Below are 15,677 nucleotides of genomic sequence, written 5' to 3' on the forward strand. Positions count from 1 at the left end.
ATTGATAGAAATTGTTGACACTAAATTTTCTTTTCTCTTCTTTAGATTTATTTCAAAGAAGGAAGTTATAGGCAAATTTAAAATTTGTTACTTGATTCACCACAAATTCAGAGCCAGCATGTGAGGAGTTAATGTATCTTATTAGGGGACAGGAAATCTGGCAACTATTGCAGAAACTGGACCTAATGGTGCACACAAACAATTTGTCAGTCTTCTTAAATGTGAATAGCTTTCCGCAAAGTGGCTGCTCTTGCTTTGTTTGAACAGGCTAAACTTTTCCTTTTTGGACTTTAAATCTTAGAAGTGAAATGTGATCCACATATTCAATCAAAATCATTTAATTCAAAGCATATTTTGATTGGAACAAAGTTGACATGGAAAGAAACTTTAGAATAAAAAAGTTGAAAGGACTTTATATCATATATTTAGCAGGAAAATTTGAAACAGTTCTAATTAGGCTGAAAAAAACAGCTTTCTTCAATGTAAATTACAAAGGTCATATATCAATGTTAAGGAAACATTACCACTAGTGTTTGAAATCCAGCACATGCAAACATAACAGACCAGTTTGTTTTAAATCTTTGTGTGTGTGTGTGTGTGTGTGTGTGTGTGTGTGTAGGAAGAAGGCTGTATTACATGTATTTAAGATGAAAAATACTTAAAATTCCAAGTTTATAATTTTGTATATTACTTTCTTGCCAATCCAAACATTAACTCCTTTAAAACATATTCCTATCTACACTCAAATTAATCAAGATTCTTAATTATAAGTATAATTAAAAATTTATAAAACTAATTGTTTACTCTTTCATTATAAATATGATTAAATACATCTTATAATGAAATGTATATCAAGTCGGGAGGTTAATCAGTGATTTTTATTTTTTTATTTGAAACTTACAGCTATGGCATTTTGAATATTGAAACTGAATTGGGCCTTCTATAAACCTGGGAGAGGAAATAGTTGTATATGTGTGCAGAAATGTGTACCTGGGCTATGTAGGCCTACTTTCTTCTAGTTATATAATTATGTCTATGCTTAAAAGTTTATAAGTAATATAGATCTTTTTATTTAATTTTTTTCTAAAAATATTTGTTAGGTAGATATCACTGTTTTTCATTTAGTAGCTGTTTCTAGTGGAGTGGTATGAAAATATTTAGCAAAAGAGTAAGTAAATATTACCATTAATCTGGGAAGTACAAGCATGAGCAGCACGAATTATGTACATACAAATAAGATTTCTTGGTCTTGAGGTAAGCAATCTAATAATTTCTTTTTTTTTTTTTTGGTCTTTTTTCCGTGTCCGGCAACGGATTGCAACCCTCAGTGTCGCCCCCGTACCGGACCGGGACCGGCAACGGGATCACAACCCTCGGCGTTGCTCCCGCGCCTCGCTCAGCCAGTGAGCGGGAACTGGTCTGTATGTGGGATCCGAACCCTCGGGCGGGAGCGCCGCCGCGCTTCCCAAGCGGCGCACTATCCAGTGCGCCACCGGGCCGGCCCCTAATAATTTCTTTTGTTAGTTGAAATTGGTCTTCTTGATTTTACATAATCTTCACATTAACAAAACTTCGATTTTTTGAAAATAAAAGGAAATTGCTACAGTATCTCTAAAGCATGCATAGATTAACCAAATGCATGATTAATGCCTTTAATTTTAGAATTTTTATTCTCAAATAGCTTAGAGTTTCTTGGAAAAAGTGAGCTATTTCCTCTATGTTATCAGATTATTTGACTCCACTATAGAAAAATAAGAATAATTTTATATAACTTTTAAAATAAATAAATAATTCGTTTTCTCTAATGGGTTATTTTCTATGAAACATAGATTGCGTTCTTTCAGTGAGATTTACTGTTAGACACATGTTCATATATGTTATAATTATTTCTGACACAGGGTTGCACAAACCAGTTATTTATGAATAATTTACTATTATCTTTATGATATGAAACCTTCAATTTGTTGATATTCTGAATGCAAACCAAACAAATGGAAGTTACTATTAAGTGTTTGTATTGGACATCTGTATACTGTACTTTTTAGCATATTTCAAGTGTTTTAGTCTCTGCCTAATAGATCTCATTAAAAAAACAGATATCAGACCCAAGACAGTTTGTCAAGACTAATATGAGTCCCGCTGGATTGGATTGACAATTTGTGTGAGGCTTTATATGATAGTCTTTTCATAGTCTTATTTGATTCTTAGCAATTGGACATTAGTCACTGATTTATTTTATAATAACTCAGATGAGTTGAATATTATTGTATTGTGTTGGACGTTTTAGTGGATTTTCTTTTTTACAAATTTTACTCAGAGCACACATTGGTTGTAAATGATGTATCCAGCCTGCTAGGGGAGTACTAACAATTGATTGGTTAGGTTTGAGAGCAGCATGGGAAGAATGTTACTATCCCCTAGCTGCAAACCGTATTTAACTCCAGTTTTAATGAAGACTGTCTGTCCTAAAGGCTTTGAAGATCTCAAATATTTAGCATTCCACTGGTATGTTTTTATTTTTTTGTGACTAAAAATGTGGATTTAAATGAGAATTTTATACAAGGGTTATGTCTTAAAAATCTTAATATACAAAAAAGGGATTTTTAAAGAGTTTTAATACAGGTTTTATGATTTATGTTTTTGAATCTCAAAAACAGAGGTTATAAAATATAATCCCAGGATATTATATTTTGAATTATTTTCTGTCTGTATTTTTTTCCCTTAATTTCCTCTGCTTGTCTTTCCCTCTTCTCTCAAGTCTTTAGTAAGTGCATTTATTTATTAATATATATTTTTGATTAGGCAATTGTCATTCACTGATATCAAAACGATGTTGAAGTCCTGAACTGACTTTGTATACTGAAATGATCTCAAGACTTCTTGGAATTCTATTTATTGCCATAGTTCTTTGGGGTCCTTTTTGAAAGTCGTGATATATTGCAAGAAATGCTTGTACCCAACTAATGAAATTTTTAGTATAGTTTTAAAAAAATTATTTAAAGTTTATTTATGAAGATAATGTGTTTATCAACCTCTAGAAAAGATTTTGCCAATAATTCTGTGAATTGCCAGTAATTCTGTGAATTGCTTGTCAGCCCCTTAAGGATTGCCCTATGACAGTATAAGGGGAGGGCTGAACCATGGCATTGTGGTTATCCCTGCATGTGTCTTTGTGGCATAGTATGAGCATACAGTATCTTTCCTTTCAACATTTTTGTTTAAAATTCTGATGTGGTGTGTAAATCTAACCAACTTCACCATTTTGAATGTGCATAAAGAAGTAATTAACCATTAGGAAAACCCACAATTCTTTGTTTGATGACACATAAAGTAAAATAGCCCTAGATTTTAGAGCTTTAATATTGAGAAAATTCATTTGTACTTCATCATTTGCTGAGCCTTCTAGAATTTTATAGTCTCAAATCACAACACCACGGACACTCAGGAGATTCCTGACTGTTTTATTAAACAATTTTGAAATCATTAATTTTTAATTAGCTTGAATGCAGGGTTTTTTTTTTTATTGTTTCAATAGTGTGTGTATTTGAGCTGTTTTTTACTTAAACTGACAAGAGTATCATCTATATAAGTAAGTTCTTTTCTAAGAGTGCATACCGTCAGTTTGCTTCATAAAGTCACACTTTTTTGTAGACTCAGAGATATTACATGCTAATTTATTATAGTAGACCTTTTCAGCAGTTTATTAACTCAAATTTTGAACAGCCACCAAAAAGGATGTAAGCTTGAAGATACGTATAGGTCCTTCCCTGATTGAAAGTTCTAATTAAGTGAATTGGAGAAAATTAACTGAAATTAGCTGTCAGAAAGTCACATTTAAATGAGTGATGAGCTAGTCTGGCAGTAAACATTTAAATGATATAAATTGCCATTTAAGTGTATGGTTTAATGTTTGTCATGCATTAATGTGACATGAGACTCCAGTGACAATCAAGCAGCTTGCTCTAATTTGAACATATTTAGGGCTTTTGTGTGGAGTGCACTGCACACAAATTAAGACAATTGCTGTTTTTATGTGTCGCTTAAGATGTGTCCCCCCACCACACCCCACCCCCATCCCTGCCCAAGGCCTAAGTTAATGAAACAAACGTATCATTTTTGTTTACAACTTGCTTTAGTAGTTCCTGGAATTTTCATTATTTTATATTCATGTACCTACATAGGAATTAAAGTGGTTACAAGCCCTTTTCCTCTTATACCAAATAAAATATGAAGCAGTTTTGTGTTCTCTTATCTGTTTACTAAATTTGTAATTATAACGAATTTTGTAAGAGATGCCTAAAAAAGTAACTTTCACAATCGAAATTAGCCAAATATTTTCTAGGAATATTTTATTTCAGATATACTTAGGAATGTGAAAATAGCTTATAGTTTTATATATAAAATTATATTTTACAATTTATAATTTGTGATATATTGTGAAGTCATGTTAAATGTTATTAAAGAAAATAGGATTTTTTTATTTAGCCATAAACATCTTTCTTATTCATAGGCATTTATTTTAATAAAGCATATATTTACAAAAATGTGCACCTATGAACTAATAGGAATGTCTTTTGCCACTAGATGGTTTATATTTCATTGGTTGCTTACTATAGAAGTTGGTCAATTTTGTTTTAAAACCAACAGATCTCTTATAATATTTATAACATAGCAGCAAGCCACACCAAAAATACATCACAGTCATACGCTAATTACTCTAAAAATAAGAATTAATTTAAAAGAGATACATTACTGGATAGAACTTGTTATACTTTTAATTAAGCTTCAGAGTTTAAGTTTGAGAACTCTTTGATTTTAATAGCATTATTTATTGCTAAATAGTACCCTATTCCATAATGTCAGACTTTTATGTTGGAATAATTTTGAACAATATTAAATAGTAAAGATGAATACCTTCCTAAAAAATATCTCCAGTTCTTAAAACTCTTTAGTATGTACAGTTATTAAGTTCAACAAACATTTATTTGGTGCTATTGTGTTTTAGGCACAATGCTAGTAACTGGGAATATCATGATGAATAAGAAGTGGGTCTTGTGCCACTGAATACTTGATTATGTTCATTCATTATTTATTGGACACTATTATGTTAATAGCATCAAATATTTGGTCTAGTTTGATATTAATATGTAAAATAATAATTCACTAATTATAAGTATTTCCCCACAAGATCTAATTTGTTAGTGTAAAGACTCGATCAGAATAACTAAACAATTTGGTTACAGTTGTTGTAGTAGATAATAAAATATTTTAATTCTAGAAAAATTAGAAATATTTCAAGTGGATAGTAAATTTTTAATGTTTTCACATTTGCTTTCCCAAAGTAGCCTTTGCAATGTATGACCTCCTTTTTTTAAAGCATAAATTGAGAAACTCTCAGGCCAGAGTTATAAAGTGACCAAGACAGGCCCAGTCCTGGTCCTTACAATGCGTACAGTATGGTAGAAGAGTGCTGAAACTTAAGCAATTACACAATTCAGCATGACAAGTGCCAGAAGGTCTCTAATTATAAACAAAGGAGAACAGATCCTGATAGAAAATAGGACATCAGAATAAGTTTAATTTTTTAAAGTCTCTGTTCACAGTAAATTTAGTGGTAAACTTAGCAGCTTGTTCTAAATATCTCTCTATATTTTAAAAATATAATTCATCATGATGATATGATCTATACCTTTTTTTTCAGGCCCTGGAGAGTGAATTTGTTTCCTGCCAGCTTCACCAATGGATTGATCTTATTTTTGGCTATAAACAGCAGGGACCAGAGGCTGTCCGAGCCCTCAATGTGTTCTATTACCTGACCTATGAAGGAGCTGTCAATCTGAATTCAATAACTGATCCTGTGTTGAGAGAGGTAAGTTATCTGACTGAGACAGAAACATATAATTATATATCTTTAAACTGAAAGGTACTAGATTTCATCTTCCTCATCCTTTCATTTTACTGATGAAGAAACTGAAACCAGATGGGTAAAGTGATTTAAGCATTATAACCTATCAGTTAGTGACCCAGATGGGACTTGAACCCATGGCTTCCCTCCAACAAAATGTTTTGACTCCATATAAAATGAGAGCTTTTCAATTTGAACTGTTAAGGTGTCAATTATCGTATTTACAATTTTTATAACTTTGGAGGCTACTCACATGATTTAAAATGTTAGGAAAATAGTAACTAATTTATTAAAGAAATATGATTATAAGCATAAATTTAAGTAAGACATATTTATATGCAAATGCGTAAGTACATGTATAACCATATAGAAGTTAATAGTGGGATTTAAGTCTGAAACTTTCCTACATCATCAAATTTGGTGTTAGATGTTATTGAGAATTGTTTTATCTTTGTCATTTATAAACACTCCAGACATGATAAACAAACATGGTAAAACACTCCAAATATGGCCCAGCAAATACAGTATTCACCAAAAAGTTTGTAGAAGGCTTTTTAAAAAATATTTCTAATCTAATTATGTATCCTCCTAACTCTAACATATCTCATATGAAAAATTATAGAATTGAACAGATACAATCTTAAATATGTATTCTATTTGGGAATAGAACTATATTTAAGAAACCAGGGGCTTTGATTCATAGGAAAATTTGTGTATCATTTTGAAGGGAATGTTATTTGTGATGTGCACAGTCTGTCATTTTTCACCAGCACTTGATGCATTCCTTTATAGTTTTACTTATGACCTGATCATGTTGAAAGTATGTAAGTACATATTTAAATAATTGGCATATTATCACCTGGCTTATGTGCTAGACAAAACTTAGTACAGAAACAAAAGCACTCTGTATTAAGTGTACATATACCTTAAATTGCACAAGTTTTGAATTGCTGTTTTTCTGTTTTAAAAACTGTGTAGGCAGAGAGCTGGGTCAGATGAACTCTTAAATATTATTTTTATTATTATTATTTTTTTTGGTGTCTGGCTGGTACAGGGATCCGAACCCATGAACTTGGTGTTACCAGGGCCAGTCCCGAACTCTTAAAGACTCTTCCAGTTTTTCAGTTCTTTCTTTGAAAATATTCCTTCTGGGGCCATTTTATTTTATTAGAGCAACAATTGACTTCATGACACAGAAAATATATAGAATTCTGTAAATGAAATTGATGTTAGAGCAACATGCAAGTGGTGTTACAAAACAGTATATAACTTCATTGTTAGAATAGACTAGCATAGGCTTATTTGCCTTCTTTTTTATTGTTTTAGCAATATTTGAACATTGCTACTTTATTAAATGTCCATAATTCTTCAATATGCCACCTGTTTTTGTTTATGTCCCCTTGTAGTCATTATCCATATCACTACATAGCTGATGTATAACTGAATTCACACTTCAGAACTGATTTTATAATTTCCTGTTTTACTTAACGTACCAGCTTATTTTTTAGGTTGTTTTATATAATCTGTAGTTTTAATTTTGAAATTCCATAACATTCTATAGAGTTGCTATGAAAATGTACTTAACGTGATTTCTCCCAATATGGTATCCTATTTTTTTTTAATAGATTATTTCTTGATGTATAAGATGATGTAACTAGTTTTACCTTTTCTACCTTTGACTTCATTAAGTTTATGCAGCATTTTACATGATAAAGATGGCACTCAGCCTATATTTGCTTGTCAGGGCTAGTTAAAAAGTAAAGTATTCAATCAGCAGGTTGTTTCCTCTGCAAGTTGCTTAACGTGGTTGGCTCTTTGTGTTTATTCCGGATTGACCACCCTCCCTACATACACACCAATGATTACCAAAGAAGTTTACTGTATACTGTTTACAGTATAGTCCAGAAGAGCACTGTCCAGTAGTACTTCCTACACTGATGAAAATATTCTGTATCCCCAGTGTCCAGTATTGTAGCCACAAACCACATGTTGTTAGTGTGCATTTGAAATGTGGCTCATGTACTGAGGAACTGAATGTTTTATTTTAGTTAATTTAAATTTAAATAGGCACATATGAGTAGTGGTTACAGTATTGGACAGTGAAGATCTGGAAAACTGTCATATATGTCTTTTGTGACCATGTTTTCTGACTCTGATTTGAGAGCATGTGATCAAATAATGGGACAACAAATGTTTGTTAAGTTAACTTAGTAGGATATTTGAAATTGGGCATACTCCATTAGACATTGGATATTTAGTTATAATATAGATGCGAACTAAATTATATTTTCTCTTTTACCTAAACTAACACATTATAACTTCAAATAAGGTTTTTTTGTGGTGGTAAAATAAATGTACATGACATAAAATTGATCATTTTTATCATTTTTAAGTGGCATTAAGAACATACACATTGTTTTACAATCATAATGACCATCCATCTCCAGAAATTTTTTGTCTTTGCAAACTGAAACATTCTATGCAGTAAGCAATAACTCCCCATTTCCTCCTCCTCCTTTAGTCCCTGACAACCACCAATCTACTTTTTGTCTCTATGAATTTGACTACTCTGGGTACCTCCTATAAATGGAATCGCAGAATATTTGTCCTTTTGTGTCTGGTTTATTTTATTTAGCATATCTTCAAGGTTCATCTGTGTTGTAACATGTGTCAGTTTCCTTATTCAGGCTGAATAATATTCTATTGTATGTATATACCACATTTTGTTTTTCCATTAGTTCATTGGGAGGCATTTTGGGTTGTTTCCATCTTTTGGCTGTTGTAAATAATGCTGCTGTGAACACTGATGTACAAATGCTTGTTCAAGTCCCTGCTTTCAGTTTTTTTGTGTGTATATACCCAGAAGTGGAATTGCTGGATTATATGATAATTCCATGTTTAAGTTTTTGAGGAACCACCGTACCAAATAAGTTTTTAATATTTATTTTTCATGGTCATTTGCTAAAGAGTACTTAAAACTTTTACTTTGAGTTTCTTTGACTTTCTTTTCTTCCCACACAACCCCAAGTAGTTAATTGTCATAAAATTAAGCCTTAACTGGATAATTTTCCACTCATCATAGTCTAATTCATTTTTACATTATATAGGGATATATGAATAATATATATTGTAATTGGATTAGATTAGCATTAGATTTAGCATTCATTAAATAAATGTGACCTGTGATGTTCTAAGTATGGTAGATACTTGATCTTTTTTGGGGGGGGGTGTGGCTGGCTTCACTATGGGGAACAGAACCCTTGACCTTGGTGTTACAAGGCTGTGTTCTAACCAACTGCACTAACCATCCAGCAGTATTTGTTCTTTTCTTGAAATGAGAATACATTGCTTACTTAGCACTATTAATATAAATATACATGCTTAATTCACAAAGCTTTCTAAGTGTTATTAAAATAAATATAATAATCTTTTTTGAAAGCTATTCCATACCAGTGCTAAATCTTGTGGCAAAATGTAGTGTAATACAGTAGAATAAATAAACAAACAATAAATGTGGATTTAATTCCTGGCTGTGATACCTACTAGTTGTGTGACTTGGATCTTCCTCACACCTGTTTCTTCGCATACAGAATAGGTATTTCAAAAAAAAAAAAAGAACAGAACTGTGGTTAATAGAGGTGGGAAAGGGTGAGGGGAAGGGAGGTTAGTGAGAAATTAGGGGTTACAAAGATTGGTTATGTTTTGTAAGCATGAGTATACTAATTATCCTGGTTTGATCACCACATATTGTACATGTGTATTGATATTCAAATCTGTACCCTACAAATATATATAATTATATATATCAACTAAAAAACTGTCAAAAAAAAAGAAAAGAATTGGTACGATAATGCCCATCTTATAGAGGTTTTGATGAGGTATAATGCATTTGAAGTGCCTGGCATGGTGTCTGTCCCATCATAAGAACGCAGCAAGTATTAGTTCCTTCTCTTATTTTGTTCCCAGTTAAGTCCCTGGGTTAGAAAACCCAACTGTAAAAGGAATATGAACTACTTATTATGTCATAGAAAGAATCATAAAATGTTAATGTTAGATAAGTTATTAGAGATAATTTCGTACAGGACACATGCAGAGTTCATTGTTAAGTGAGGCAAGAAGAAAGCGGAAAACAAGAATAGGTCATTAATTTACTCATTTTTCTCAACAACCTTTTACTGAACCCAAATTGTGTAACCCAAAACAGTTAAACAGATAGAACTGAAAAGTATCTGTTGGCTTTTTCTGAGGTATGTCATTGGTGATCTTAGAGAAATTAGCTTAGAAGGTAGATTGTGCTGTGAATGGGAGGTGATGAAGTAAATATGGTGAATAGAGAAAAATAATGTAAGGGAGACTCTTTTAATAGCTTTTTTGAGATATAGTTCACCTATAATACAATCCACACAATACAGCAGTTTTTAGTATATTCACAAAGTTGTACACGCATCACCACAATCTAATTTAAGAACATTTTCATCACCACAAGAAGAAATCCTTGTACCCATTTGCAGTTACACTAACGGAGATCTCCCCCCCCCCCCAATGGGTAGATAGTTGACCATGTTTCTGTGTTAACTGGAAAGATCCAAAAAGAGGGAAGCATGTCAGAAATACAGGAGAGAAAGCTGGTGATAGACTCTCAAGCTCAATGAGAAAGTGGAAGGTAACAAAACCCAGAGCACAGACAGAGATAAGCACTGGACAGGAGAGGAACAATACTGCCTCATCGGAGACTGGAGAAAGAATGTTAGCACGGGGACTTGTATAAGTGAAAGTGTATGAACGAGGTGGAAAGGCAACAAGATCGCCTACTATTTGGAAAAAGCTCCATTCCTCTTGAGAAATTTTCTATACTAGATGAATGGTTAATACATATGGCATAGTAAGTGATCATAAAAGTAATCTCTCTATAAAAAGAACACTAAACGATGGAAATAATGACCATAAGAGGTGGAAGAGTAATCAGAGAAACAGCCTGCAGCACATTAAACTTTTATGTTGTTTTTAATTTTTAGAAAACAGCTGGGTTATCCATATACAACTAAGTCTGCATTTACATATATCACCAGAAAGATTTTTTTTTCAGGCAAATATGCTAATCTATTTTCAAATATCTTGTGGCCCCAACTTAAGGATATATTCTTTAGCTGTTTATTCTACCAGACCTCTTTAGCTGTTTATTCCAACAGACCTCTTTAGTTTTCTTTTTGGTACTATTTTTTTCCCCTGCCGTTACCGTTTTTTAATCTACTCTATTTTCCCAGCATTACATGTATTCTTTTATAGACAAGGGACAAATAAATAAAAGTTGGTTGCTTTCAGGCCGAGCCCATGGCACACTCGGGAGAGTGTGGCGCTGGGAGCGCTCCCGCCGCGGGTTCGGATCCTGTATAGGGATGACCGGTGCGCTCACAGCGCTCACTGGCTGAGCGCGGTGCGGCCGGTCTCAAAAAGGAAAAAAAAAAAAAAAAAGTTGGTTGCTTTCTAATTATTAATTCTGCTGAATTTGGTTTGCCTCATTCATTTCACTTCCTTCAAAGTCGTATTAAGCCTTTTGGTAAGTTTGAATGTTCGTCCCCTCCAAAGCTCATGTTGGATCTTAATTTCCAATATGGTATTTGAAAAGTGGGGTCTTTAAGAGGTGACTGGATAGTGAGGACTATGCCCTTGTGAACGGATTAATCCATTTATGAATTAATGGGTTAATGGTTTAATGTTATCAGGGAGTTGATTGGGATTTTATAAGGAGAGCAAGTGAACACGAAAAAATGCCCTTGCCGATCTTGCCATATGATACCCTGCATTGCCAGGAGACTCTTTAGAGTCCCCACCAAGAAGGCCCTCACCAGATGTGCCTCTGGACTTCCCAGCCTCCAAAACTATAAGAAATAAATTATTTTTCTTTATAAATAACAGTTTCAGGTATTATAAGCAACAGAAAATGGACTAATACACCTTTCTATCACCATTTCAAAAAAACTAAAAACCAAGGAAAGAAGAAATTTTAAAAAGAGAAAAATTAGGATATTTGAATTCAGGATCAGACACGAATAAGAATAAAAAATCTCTTAAAATCCAAATTCACAAAATAAATACATGATGAGTCAAACATTTATTTTACAAAATATTTTTTCTTTTCTAAAAGATTTAACGTAAGTATTTTCCTTAAATAGTTTCTTTGGTATATTTAGAATATAATTGTATTTACAGGCATGGTTTCTAGAACAATTCTATATCCTTACTTATCTAAAATTCACCTATTAATTCTCATATAAATGGTATTTGCTATATCCAAAAGTTGAGAGCTCATTATTTAGCCCTTAGTATTAAAGTATGACACAGTTCATTGATGGAGTTTAGTAGGAGAAAAATAAGTTTAAAAATGCATATATGTGTGTGTGTGTACACATAGTCATGTGCTACATAATGACATTTTGGCTAAGGATGGACCGCATATATGATGGTGGTCCCATAAGATTATAATGGAGCTGAAAAATCCCTATTGCCTAGTAACATTGTAGCCATTATAATGTCTGGTACAGTGCATTACTCATGTGTTTGTGGTGGTGTAGGTGTAAACAAACCTACTGCACTGCCAGTTGTACAAAAGTATAGCACATACAATTATGTACTGTACATAACAGTTGATAATGATAATAAACAACTGTGTTACTGGTTTATATATTTACTATTTATTGTTATTTTAAAGTGTACTCCTACTCATGAAAAAAAAAGATTTACTGTGACATAGTCTGCTGTGTGACACTGGCAGCAGCCTTAGACATCTCGTGTTTACTGCGTCTCTTGATTGCTTCATCTTCTCTTGTCCTTTATTTATCATGGCTCTTAAACACACAAAATCCACTGCTAATGTTGCCAGTAAGAGGCCATGTTGAGTGATTTGTCTGGAAATGAAATTAAAGGTCATTAAGAACTACAAAGGTGGAAAGTCAGTGATGTTTATTGCTCACCAGCCAGGCATGTCCCATCCCACCATAGCTACGATCTTGAAGAACAAGAGCAAAGTGACAGAAGCTGTTAAAGGATCTGCTTCATTGACAGCAACGAGACTAACAAAAATTCAAGAAGGGCCTATATCAGATATGGAGAATCTTCTGGATTGAAGACCAGACACAGAAACGTATCCTTCTCAGCACTATGATGATCATGGCCAAAGCAAAAAGGTGTTTGTGATATAGAAAGAAAAGGCTGGACCCTACTACAATGTCAAATGTACTGCTAGCTCTGGATGGTTTCAATGATCAAGACTCATTATTCATCACATAACATGAAAGTGAGTAGTGAGCCTGCGTGTGAAGGCAACTGAAGAATTTTTGGAAACTCTATATGAGCTGATTGTGGAGAAAAATAAAGTGCCAGGGTGAATTTTCAATATGGATGAAACCTTCATATTCTGCAAATGGATGCCTGGAAGGACTTTCATCTGTAAGGAGGCCAAGTCAACGCCAGGTTTCAAGGCTTTTTAGGACAGAATAGCAGTCTTGCTTGGGGGTAATGTTGCAGGTTACGAATTGAAACCCTTGGTGATATGGCACAGTGAGAACCACAGGGCCTTCATATCAGTAAACACCCACTACCAGTGAACTGCAGGAGCAGTAAGAGGTCATGGATGACCCAGCTCCTCTTCCAAGATGCCTCCTGAATTCTGCCGGTGAAACAGAGAAGTACTGTTTGGAGAATAACATACCTTTCAAAGTTTTGCTTATTGTTGATTATGTTCCCACACTTAAACCTTCCTATTTTACATTAAACATAGAGGAAAGTCCTACTTGATCCACGTGATCTAGCCCTGCCTGCCGCTCTGATCTCATGTCATGTTATTCTCATCCTCACTGAAGTGTCCTGTCACACTAACCCTCTTTCTGTGCTTGATAATGTGAGGTTTGTCACCGGCATAGCACCTTTTTATGGTAGCTGTTTTCTCTGACTGGCCCAGATTTTCGCATGCTGGCTCCTTGTCATTTATGCCTCAGCCTGAAGGTCATCTCCTCTGAGAGGGCTGGCCTTCATACACCCAGTCTAGTTGTCTTTTCGGTACTGCCTTAGTCTGTTTGTGCGGCTGTACCACAGACTGGGTAATTTACAAACAATAGAGATTTATTTCTCACAGTTACAGGATCTGGAAGTCCAAGATCAAGGTCCCGTCAGGTTCAGTGTCTGGTGAGGGCCTGGTCTCCACTCCCAAGTTGGTGCGTTATTGCTGCATCCTTTGGAGAGGACAAATGCTGTCCTCACATGGCAGAGGTGGAAGAGCAAAACAGTCTAAACTAGTTCCCTATAAGGTGCTAATCCATTCATGAAGGTGGAGCCCTCATGACTTAATCATTTCCCAGAAGGCCCCACCTCCCTCTCAATAATGGATATCAAAGTTCAACACATGAATTTGGGGGGATATTCAGAACATAGCAGTTACTAATTTTTAATTTATAGCCAAAGAGTGTGGTATATATGATAGAGATTTTTTGAAATTTGTTGATACTTGACTAACCTTGGCCATAGTCAATTTTCATAAATTTTGCATATGTACGTGGAAAACGATGGGTATCCTACAATTTTTAGGGGTGGGGGCATTTTGCAGTAAGATAGTAATGAGAAGTGAGGAAGTATAATTAGTGAATGCAGATTTTTTATTATTAATATTATTCTGTGCTGTAATATTTGAACTTAAAGATCCCATACTGCTATTCTTTTTCAATTCCTATCCTCTCTTTCATATTTTTCTTATTTCTACTCTTAAGCTGTCAGTTCTCACTTCTTGTTACAGTGTCAGTACGCCTGCCTTTGGGGCACCCCCTCCTCCTGCTCTACAGTTTACCATTTGTTAGATGCAGTAAAATTTGATAGAACTAAATTAAAGGTAAAGTGTAAGGGTACTTCAAAAAGGTCATGGAAAAATAGAATTAAAAGATAAAACTCGGGGGCTGGCCCGGTGGCGCACTGGATAGTGCGCCGCTTGGGAAGCGCGGCGGCGCTCCCGTCCGAGGGTTCGGATCCCACATACAGACCGGTTCCCGCTCACTGGCTGAGCGAGGCGCGGGAGCAACACCGAGGCTTGCAGTCCCGTTGCCGGTCCCCGGCCCGGTACGGGGGGGACACTGTGGGTTGCGATCCATTGCCGGACACGGAAAAAAGACAAAAGACAAAAAAAAAAAAAAAAAAGATAAAACTCGGGGGCCGGCCCGGTAGCGCACTGCTACAGTGCGCCGCTTGGGAGCGCGGCAGTGCTCCCGCCGAGGGTTTGGATCCCACATACAGACCGGCCGCTCACTGGCTGAGCGAGGTGTGGGTGCAACACCGAGGGTTCCGATCCCGTTGCTGGTCCCGGTCCGGTATGTGCGCGACACTGAGGGTTGCGATCCGTTGCCGGTCACGAAAAAAGGAAAAAAAAAAAAAAGGTAAAACTTATCTTTCCATGAACTTTTTGAAGTACCCTCACAAATGTGTTTTGATTACCTTACCAGGCACAAAAACATAAGCGACAGAAATCAAAACTGTGTTCTAGTAAAGGAACTGAAGTTCAATTGAACTTCTTTTTTTTTTTTTTTGGTCTTTTTGTCTTTTTCCGTGTCCGGCAACGGATCGCAACCCTCAGTGTTGCCCCCGTACCGGACCGGGGACCGGCAACGGGATTGCAACCCTCGGTGTTGCTCCCGCGCCTCGCTCAGCCAGTGAGCCGGAACCGGTCTGCATGTGGGATCCGAACCCTCGGCGGGAGCGCTGCCGCGTTCCCAAGCGGTGCACTGTAGCAGTG

The 15,677-nt window shown here is 35.1% G+C and overlaps 1 protein-coding gene across 1 annotated transcript in view; it reads left to right on the forward strand.

Annotated features, from left to right (window-relative positions):
- The window catches only part of LRBA (LPS-responsive vesicle trafficking, beach and anchor containing), a gene marked incomplete at its 5' end in the record, with an annotated part of 547,723 nt that overhangs the window by 489,607 nt on the left and 42,439 nt on the right, over nucleotides 1–15,677 (forward strand). Inside the window, one exon of the mRNA XM_008566486.1 lies at nucleotides 5,702–5,869. Within this exon, the coding sequence (XP_008564708.1) occupies nucleotides 5,702–5,869 (168 nt within the window). The remainder of the gene's footprint in view (nucleotides 1–5,701; nucleotides 5,870–15,677) is intronic.

Source organism: Galeopterus variegatus, unplaced genomic scaffold (assembly GCF_000696425.1).
Source record: "Galeopterus variegatus unplaced genomic scaffold, G_variegatus-3.0.2 Scaffold245, whole genome shotgun sequence".
Classification (NCBI taxonomy): domain Eukaryota; kingdom Metazoa; phylum Chordata; class Mammalia; order Dermoptera; family Cynocephalidae; genus Galeopterus; species Galeopterus variegatus.